The 10717-nt window shown below is 32.8% G+C and overlaps 1 protein-coding gene across 1 annotated transcript; it reads right to left on the bottom strand.

Annotated features, from left to right (window-relative positions):
• Window positions 1-53: 53 nt before the first annotated feature.
• LOC144838047 (U11/U12 small nuclear ribonucleoprotein 35 kDa protein-like) lies at window positions 54-9977 on the bottom strand. The gene is made up of 5 exons (XM_078693405.1): window positions 9866-9977; window positions 4232-4381; window positions 3935-4033; window positions 3082-3295; window positions 54-1110 (listed from the first exon to the last, which is right to left on the bottom strand). Exons 2-5 carry the CDS (start codon window positions 4340-4342, stop codon window positions 701-703), a joined length of 834 nt encoding a protein of 277 aa, XP_078549531.1. The 5' UTR covers window positions 4343-4381; window positions 9866-9977; the 3' UTR covers window positions 54-700.
• Between the last annotated feature and the right edge of the window lie 740 nt (window positions 9978-10717).

Raw genomic sequence — 10717 nt, 5'->3', positions numbered from 1 at the left:
GTGCACTTATTTCTAGGCCGAAATTTAAACATTTTACAATCAAAACAATGGTATGTTATTGATAAAACAATATTTCCTTTTTATTACCTATTAAATTCAAGACTAGTCTGTAAGACTACCCATGTGCCAGCACTGTTGGCCATATACATTACAGAAGTTGTAGGCTACATTTTTGGTGAGGAAATGACCGGTGTGTAAGACACAATTTAATGGTAACATGTGGCCGTCAAATGTGCGTCCTGTACATATACAGTAATATTTCCTAATCTTTTTATACTAATCTTGAACTGTTTATATAATTGAAAGTACAGTATATGTTATATCATTATGATGTTTGTAATACAGTACAGTATAAGAACACATACATTATTAATGGTCAATCAAGTGCTATCAATTATATACCACATAAATATTTACGTTGATAAACTGAAATCTGAAGTTCCATATAAGAGAGTGAATCAGAATTAACATTTAAGTGGTCATCAGCAGAGAAAAAACTTCCAAATACTTTGCAATCGATCCAACTAAAGACTCAACAAGAATGAAAATTTGACATAAATAATATAAAACAAATTTAATACATGTTTACAATTATTTATACATGAAAAAAGGTATTGTTAGGTTTGGTTCCTTATTTGATCAGTAAGTATTTTTTTAAATTAAAAAACAACCCTAAAAAATAATTACCAGTATCTGATATTCAATCCCTGTCCCTGTCTCCCCTATCCCTGTCTCTGTCTCCCCTGTCCCTGTCCCTCTCTCCCCTATCCCTATTTCTCTCTCCCCTATCTCTATTTCTGTCTCCCCTATCCCTATTTCTGTCTCCCCTATCCCTATTTCTGTCTCCCCTGTCCCTTTCTCCCCTATCCCTGTATTTTTCTCCCCTATCCCTGTATCTTTCCCTATCTCTATCTAGTTTTCTGTCTCTTTCTTCCCTGTCTCGTTCCCTAGACCTTTGCCTTTCTCTTCTATCTCCACCATACCTATCTCTTCTTCCATACTTCTGTTCCTCTTCTCTTTTTTGACTAAGTATGATTGGCTTCTTAAAAGGTCGATCTTTACCTCCAAATCGAAGTTGGCCAGATTCTTTTTTACCTCCAAACCCACCACCTGGAAGACAATATTAATAGAAAAATTAGTTATTATAAAGATTGTACTGTATATTTATTTTACATAAATAAATGATAAAAATAGTATATTTGTTGTATTTAATTTGAAAATATTTTTTCCAGCATTTGTTAAAATTTGCTGCACTAACCATCAATATCATTATTAATATTTTTACACTTTTATAGAAAAGCTACTATTTATCTAATATCGATGGATTTATAGTGTATGCTGGTTTTCACATTCATTAATAAAAACCAATTACAACACATACTAGAATTAAAAACACTAACATAAATTTTAGACAATTTAATTAATTTATCAAAAACTAAAAAATACATTTTTGATGTATATATATTTACTATCCAAATATTAATGCTACTAAATTTTTGCATAATTTCACATATCTGCACCGAAACCGATGAAGGTTACATGCTCACATTTGACACACCAATGTTTATTGAGGGGCCGCACACGATAGGCTATATCACTTTCCTGAATTTTAAGGCAAAAAATAAATACCATGCCGGGCCGCTAAAGTAAAAAAGTGTTTCAGCAGCCGGCCAACTGTATTTACTGATTGCATCGTAGAAGTTTTAATTAATTAAACATATCCTTTGAACAGAATGAATCACGGCTAGCTCAGTGAGTAAAACGCTGTGGCCATTGATATCAATGGTTAGTACGTTAGAGTTTGAATCTGCGAAATGTGTAAATAAAAAGTATCACTGCTTAAAGCAAAAAAATCAAAACTAGACCACAATTTTATTATAAAAGTAGCAAAAAAGATAAAAAAACTCCCACAAAAAAATTGCAAAATATCAAAACATTGAAATAAAAAAATATGTAAATGAATAAAAATAAACACACACAAAACGAATCCAAATCTTATGGAAAATGTGTGAGCAATATGAGGTCATTTTTATGATTTAGGGCATGTTTTTCATTCGATTTATGTCCCATTTTTTAATTGTAAATGTGACTAATTCTGAGCATAATTAACAAACAAAATATCAAATTATAATACGCAACGAAAAATACACCCAAAATATAGTTTGGTATTTTATTCCTTCTCGCGCGCATCATCTAATACCGACTACCACCACCATGCACTTTCCTGTGTTGATTCTAGTCTGTTAGCAGCTGTAGTTTTATTATTCCAATAATTCACATTACCAATTCATATTTTATCATTAAAATGTTTTAAACTGCCGACTGATTGACAGAGTTCAACGTGCATGTCCCTGTATTGCATGTTGTCACTTTCTGATGTGTACCCTAGATTAATATTCACACAGCACAATTTTTCTTTAGCCACTTACTCGAACTAGTCTTAAAATGAACACCCTTGTATACACTGGACTTAAATTCTGGAATTCTCTCCCTTAATATCTCTTTTAAAAAACCCCATAACTGTGCTTTATTTAAACGTCAATTTAAACTATTATTGGTTGAAGGTTCTTTGTAAATTCTTTTATTATTTACATATTTCTTAAATAATTTTTTACTTGTTTTTTAGTTTTAAACATGTTTAACTTAGGTGTTAGAGAAAAGATATTAGTTAAATTATTGTTTTTTTGGAGTTTCTAATTGTGTTATTTTATTTATATTTTATTTTTTGTTTTAAGAAGCCTACTCACCACAAGCTTTGCTTTTTTTTAGGCTCCTCCACTTTATATTTATATATTTGTAAAGTGAAATAAATAAATGAAATGAAATAAAGTCCCATATCCAGTATTGATTTCATTTTTGAGCTTACACATATTTCAAAGTGAATAATTTGTCAGAGTACTTTTATCAGCGAAGAGTGCGCTTTTATTATACTTATCCCATGCGAATTAGTATATAACCACATATTAAGGCAGAAAAAGACTGGTTACTGCTAGTTCTTATTTATTTCCTCAAAAAACCCCATCATAAAACACCATGATGTATATTAATTACACTATAACAACTCAGTTCAACTACACCAACCTAAACGCCTTGGTATCCAGCCTTCAAGTGTCCTTGCTATTTCTTTATCAACGTAAATTTCATTTCCATCTATGTAGATATAGTTTGCTTCTTCTATTGCACGATACGCATCTCTTTCATCAATATATTCAATAAAAGCATAGCCTTTTGAAAAACCAGTTACAATATCACGAACCAGACGCAGGCGTTTGATTTCACCGTATTTTTGGAAAAGCTAAATAAGAAATAAGTGTATAAAAAAATAAGGTAAAATAAAAATACTTTTCAGTCATAATACTTATATAGTATTGTTATTCATGTAACTGTAGTTTTCATACAATGTATTAAAACTCATAAAATATTCTCACCATCCAACTCATATACATTCATTATTTGTATAATTACGGTATAAATATTCAAGGTAAAAGATAAATATTGTATGAATCATAATTGTTTGGATTGAATTCATCATAAAATTAAATTTTAAAAATCCTTTCAAGTTTGTTGTATTTGGAGAGGGTAGTTTAAAGTTTGACATTAAACTTTGACCAGACAAGCAACAGTAACAATAATTTAAAAGATTAGCAAACATTGGACCATTTCATTTTACATGCAAATTGTCAATATGTTGTGATCTGACAGAGATCTAGGTAATATAACAGATATTATAATCTATTTTTTGAAGGATTGCATGACGAAAATCTATGATAGCATACTGTTACACAGTGTACTTCAAATGTTACAGTATAATCTCATGGGAAAAATAAATCAAATATTACATTTCATCTCAAAGCAGGCAATATCTGTATAATTATGGAGGAAATTCTTATTCATTTCCTCCATGATATACAGTATCAGGAAAAGTTTAACACACCGTATTTAAAGTTTCTTCAGTTGTGTTTAAATTTAACCTTCCAACAAATATTGAACATTCAGCTGAGCTTTCAAGGGTTTTGTCTGGATTATATCTGGCCTGAAATTAAAAAAATTAAGTTTATTTACTCACACTAACATGGTAGCCCAATCTAGAAAGAGAAAACTGACTTGACTCATTTAAAGATTTTTAAATGAACAAATTAGATAGGCTACATAATTTGAACACAATTACATTAGCTGTTTTTATTGAAAAAGAGTTCAAAAGAACAAAACACACCAATTATATAATACATACTTTCAAAGCTCTTTCTACAGCTTTATCGTGAGCTCGATCATCTGTACCATCTATGCTACCTGCCTTTAGAGGATCATACACAACTGCTATTGCAGTCCATTTGCTCTCCATGTATTGAGTGTTTTATCATCAAATTTAGAACAAAAGTTACTAAAAATTTGCAAAAAAAGAAAAATAAACTGATTTTAAGCAAAAAGTACAGTAGATAGAAAAGTACAGTAGATAAAATCATATATTTTCACATTTTGAGTTGTGCTTTTATTTATATATTAGCCCAGTCTGTTATGAACTCCTAAATTCATAATTATAATTTTTACTTTTTTTTCTTTTTACTTTCTCAATACAAGGCCGGGTTAGGTTGGCTTTACTCACCATCCTCAAGATCTGCAATTATCCAGATTTATAAGTTATTTAAAGGAATAGATAGAATCCAGAGTAACATTTTTTTTAGCTGGCGGTTGGAACTAAAAAGAGGCCACAAACTTAAAATCATTAAAAAACCTACAAGGAATTTCGCAACTTCACTGTAACACATGGAATAACCTACCTAGCCATAGAGACATTAAACCAATTAAAAAATCCACAGCAGGCCTAGTTGGTAAACAGCAGCGATGTACATACATCATACTCTAGCTATAGGCCTAGCCTGATGTTGTCTAGTTGCTGCATTATTTGTCTTTGCCAGTATACGTTAATACAAATTGGGGGAAACCCGGTATTTTTGCTGAAAAGTTACGATTCTTCCACACGAACGATCGAAAGTGGGTGAATTACAGAAGAAAAACTAAAAATAAAATATCAATCTGCACGCAATGTATGTTGGGATTTATAGCGGGTCGCTTAAATGATTAGAATCAGCTTATTTTTCACATTTTAACAATTTGAGAGGAAAAAAGTTATCACAATAGGACCATATAAGTATTTATTTTTACATTAAATGTAGTTTGTGACCTTAAATTAGATCTAAAAAAACGTAGGGAATTTAAGAAGTCTTAATATCAAGGTAGATCAAGGTAGGTAGATCGGCCTGGAGGGATGTTCTTGTTAGGTAGAGTATGGCAGCCAAAATGAACGGTCCGACATGCAATGTGACCGTCTCCAGACACACCATCACCTATCATGATGCTGGTAGCAAGCAAGTTTACCAGATGATCGGGACACAGGCAATTAGGCCTAGGCCAAAATAATCGGGCTCATTTCAACAAGATAATTTCATTGGTCACAAATGATCAGCCTCGGTCCTACTAAACACCACTAGATACCACCAGATACCTACCAGAACAACAAATTGCACCACCAGAGAGCAGCCACCTGCTTGGAATTGATTACTAATGGTATATTACAAATTTCAAAGCTTAATTCTGTCAGAAACTGATAAAATTGAAGTTAAAAGTTGAATTTCTCTCCGTCGCAATTCCAGAATCGAATGCGTTTGATCACCATAATTAATAATAACTTTTTTGTTACTCATTCAAATGCTCTTACAGCATTTATTTGGTCAAATAAAATCAGAAATTATTTTCTGTACACTACTGTATAACAGTTAAAAATAAATAAAACTGTACAATTAACTATGTTCTGTCTCTTTTTGTAGTAGAAATGACACTTTGGTTGTTTTGGTCCTTTTTTAATGAAACCATAGAATTGGCTAGTACGGTCATTTAAGTAATCTGACCTTATGTCAGTGACGGTATTCTGCTTAATACTGCAGACAGCAGAAATCAAACACATGGTTGCTTGGATGAACAATTCTTGCGAGAGCAGCAAGTTAAACAATATATTAAAATTAGCAACTAACTGGAAAACATTAAAAGTACTGATTGACAAGATGGATATTGTTAAACCAACAAGCACCATTCTACCTCTTTTCGATTGATGAACTTACACGTTTACTTTTATTATGTTATTGTTATTTTATCGTTTTTGACATACGAAACATGATAAAAACATGACAAACGGAGAATACAATACACAAGAGACACGGATGAATGCGTTCGTTTCGCTACTATTATGGTGATCAAACGCATTTGATTCTTGAATTGCGACAGCGAGAAATTCAACTTCTAACTTCAATTTTATTAGTTTCTGAAAGAATTAAGCTTTGAAAGTTGTAATATACCATTAATAATCTGGTGGTAGGATTTGTTGCTCTGGTTGGTATCTGGTGGTGTTTAGTAGGACCCATCAGGCTCAATGCATACAAGGCATTCAAGTCAGTCGATAGGGTTATATGATATAAAATGATATTAAGCAAATGTTATTAACACGCTTTAGTGGTAAATTCAACTTAGATATATTTTTTTTTCCAGAAACAAGTTAAAATCAATCGTCGCAACGCGTCAAAACATCGGTACATGGACATTTTAAACAAGTTGCAATTATCATTAAACACATTATTAATAAGGGAAGGAGAAAAACAACTGCTGACACTATGGGGAAAAGTAGTTAAGCTGAGTCGTGGTCGTCAATGTACAATACTATTGATAATTTCTCCATTGTTAATACAACATGATAAACAGAACATACCCAGAATGTAGTTTTGCTAACCAATTCCAAAAAAATCGTACACCTTAATCATTAACACAGTAGTGTCAGCAGTTGTTTTTCTTCTTCCCTTATATTATGTGTTCAATGATAATTGCATATTTTGAAAATGTCTACATTTTGACAACCTGTGTCTCCATGGTACTTTTAAACTGTAAATTATTTTTAATAAACAAACAATACATTAAAATTCGCCTACATTATTTCGCATATTTATATACTCAAATAAATAATAAACAAATGTCTATGCTTTATAGAATAATATCCTCGAGTACGATGATATTGACTGAGTGATTTTTGAGTGATTATCCTGTCCCTGTCATTAAACATATAAAATCTAGTAAATTCTTGAGTATGATGATATTGACTGTGTAATTTTCGTGTGGCAACACTCGCGTTAGGCGATAAATAAACAAAAGTCATCTACTGAGACTTGAACTCGAGATGATTAGTCCACATTATCACGACACAACGTTTTACCCGCTGCGCCACCTAATTTGCTTGAAGAAATTAATCAACTAAACTATTTAAACTATGCATACATGGCACTCTCATTTGTTATTAGCCCTCTCTAGATCTCTCGCGATGAAAGACCAATTTGCCGACAAAATTAGTGTCATTACCTGTACATAGGGCCTACACCCCGATATACACCTGATCAATATGTTCTAGGATTGCATAGTCATATGTTGTCTTATAGGGATAACGATGCAAAATTAAAACCAAATTAAACATTATCTGTTACTATGTTGTATTAATATTACAATAAAAAAAGAATTACGAAAATCTGACTTGTAGTTTTCGAAATATAGGGTCTAAAACATCGTCGGAAAAGATCGTTTTTAGCCACGAAAGAAGTAAAACCATTTGCGGCCGGCCTCAGTCGACAATTCTATTAACTATGCCATTTTTGGTTTAAATAATTACATATGATTACGTTTTTTAGTAATTTATTTTATATATCACCCATTGGAAATATCAATAAACATGTTATTAAATGCTTATAAAATATAAAAAGTTGTTTACTTAACGGAATTCGGACAAATTCATTGCTCTAACTTTGTGTATAACGAGAGACCATGTGAGTTCATGCAAAGAATATAATATCACAAGAATGAGTATTCCGCGATTTTTGCATGAGAAATTTGTAACAGAGAGCTCCAGAGAGTGATGCCCGCCCTCATAAGGGCGGATGTATACATACTAAATAAGACTTGATTTAATAGATATTATACATGTCACATAGAATTATGATAATATACTTTGCAATTGTAAACTATTTTATAATACATATTTATTAACAAACTAGTGTACATTCACTTTTACAGACAATTATTTACTAACATGCTAAATTATTTCACAAAAAAGGCCTAACACAGCAACACCAAAAATCAACGAATCGTTACTCAGCACAGCCTATTCTTTACCATTGCCGCGTACTACTCTACGCCCGGTAAATTAGGTATTGTTTTTATGATATAAATTAGTATAAAATACATGTTATTAATAGGATAAAATGTTAAATGTCATTAACATTTATTTGTTTTACCAGAAACAAGTTAAATATAGGAATATTATTAAACTATCCTTTGTGAAAACGCGTAAACACCAACACGCCCGGTCACGCCATCGTAGCGCCCGGTTGATAAAGCGAACTGTTTATACGGCAGTTTTTACTAAATAAATTGCATAAAACGAACAATTAAATATCCAAATAGCATATAACATGATGTTGACATGTAGTTGAAAACATTTTTTTTTTTTAAATACTACCGGTGGTCCAGCCTTTGATTAGTGAAACCGTCACAAAACATCCCAGATACATCCTCACTTATGGCGGCGCCCTACCACATGGACAATATTACTGTTACAGGGAAAATCGCGGATTACTCATTCTTGTGATTTATATTCCTTGGTTCATGGTACTGTGTACACGCGCGAGAGAAAACATTCCGCTGCGGGTGATTCGCATCCACCAATCAAATCAAATCAGCCAGAATCCAAAATCATTCAACCTTGACCAATGCCGATAATCACGGGAAAGCTCAGCTTTGATTGGCTAACGATGACATCATATCACACAATGGCGGTTTTGTAGTTGAGCCTCACGGAATATTATGTTCCAAAAATTAAATACATGGATATTTTTTATGGTATGTGTGCTTTTTCTTTAACAAATTTGAATAATAAAGGCCTGATATCGAGAAAAAAACGGGTTTTTGGCACTTATAATAAATATATCTTAGAGAAAAAAGCACATGGCGTGTGGAACTATATAATCTTAGGAAGACATACAAATCCCAGGTCAACTGCAAAAACAAGGTTGAATAGGATAAGGTCAAAGACTTTTTGAGAGTAAACAATCTAGTGCGTACCGCCGTACGTGCAAGATGAGAAGATATTTTAACCTAATTTTTTATGTGTTTGGTTAGATGTAATGAAAATAAAAAATAGTTGATCTGAAGGGAATAATATGATATGTAAATAAACAAAAACTCAAAACAATTATGTTTACAGTACAATTATTGTCAGAATAATATTTTATTCTTATTTGCTTAACTTTATTTTTTCCCCGGCACCTTTGTTTGCCGACGGACGCGATGATGTGCCGACGGACGGCAAATCAGGGGGGGCCCGGGGCCCCCGGCCCCCCCACTGGATACGCCACTGTTTCGGGCAATAAATGTATTGTGTGCCGAATCGTCTCAGGGCCGAATAGTCCTGGGCCGAATCGTCCAGCTACCAAATTTACCACTAAAGCATGTTAATAATTAATAACATTTGCTTGATATCAATTTATATCATATAACCCTACCGGGCATGACGCTAGGTCCGGACCTAACTAGCGGGTAACTTCTAGCCTCCCTCTAGGCTAGACTAGGCCTAGCCTACTATTATTAGAGACCTAGGCCTAGCTAGTCCGGGAACATCCGCTAGGCCTAGGCCTAGGCTAGTAGTAGGCTAGTCCTCCCAGCAGGCTCTCTAGCTAGGCCTTATCGAGGCCTTTCTTTGCTGGTTGAAGCGTAAGCTGTTTCAGTAATTTAATTCTGAAACTGCTAAGTTTATATAAATGTGTTGCTTTTGACCAACCTGCAGTACCTCAAACTAATATTATTATTCCATTACTATTTTCAGGTTGTTTTCCTCCTTGATTTGTCTCTCTTCCCTCACACATCTCATACTACACCACCCACAAACCACATGCTAATAAATAATAGATCTATCTATGGAACGCCGACGAGGCTCTAGATAAAATAAAAGCATTTCTAAATCCATGGGTAATGCATCCCAAAGTTTACAAAACCGTACAGGTAAGCAATGCAATGCACTATCAGTCCGAGCTTTTAAATGTTAATATTTCCTGATGACGATGATTGATATTAATCAGTTCATTTTGGGATCATATTACCTATGGATTTAGAAATGCTTTTATCTTATTAAAATGGAGTAAATTTAAAAGTAAGTTTAGCAACTGAAATGAAATATTACAAAAAAACGAAAAGCTAAATCAAAACGATAAAGTAAAACAGCCAGAATTTTAGCAGAGATTCCGGGGCAACACTAGCCCTTCATCAGTGGAGTGAAGGTACTTGATCAAAGATAAAATTATCCAAAGTCCCTCCAGGATTACAGCAAAGTCAGATCAAAATTGATACAAACAGTAGAAAATATATATAACTCCAAAGGCAAAATACTGAAAAAATGAATGCTGTGGATCAGTGGCTGGATCCCAATATTAACTTTTAAAACTTTTTAATGTAGGCCTAAATTAAAAATAATTTATTTTATAGTTATGTATTTATAATTCAATTTAACATTTACATATATAAACTATAGGCTTAATATAATTGTGCTTAGCTGGCAGCTTCCATGCATGCAGTTTACCGTGATGTTTTCACACACTCGTATTGTCACGACGGAGAAGAGATTACTGCAGCGTTC

This window comes from Antedon bifida, chromosome 3 (genome assembly GCF_963402885.1).
Source record: "Antedon bifida chromosome 3, ecAntBifi1.1, whole genome shotgun sequence".
In the NCBI taxonomy this organism is placed as follows: Eukaryota; Metazoa; Echinodermata; class Crinoidea; order Comatulida; family Antedonidae; genus Antedon; species Antedon bifida.
This window is presented reverse-complemented; position numbering and strand designations above follow the sequence as displayed.

Bases quoted from the DNA above. Each gene is read 5' to 3' on its own strand.
- LOC144838047 (XM_078693405.1), bottom strand. From the start codon at position 4,342: ATGGAGAGCAAATGGACTGCAATAGCAGTTGTGTATGATCCTCTAAAG. The intron at 4,034-4,231 runs GTATGTATTATA...TTTTAATTTCAG, and splicing joins CTGTAGAAAGAGCTTTGAAA to GCCAGATATAATCCAGACAA. The intron at 1,111-3,081 runs GTTGGTGTAGTT...ATTGTCTTCCAG, and splicing joins CTGGATACCAAGGCGTTTAG to GTGGTGGGTTTGGAGGTAAA.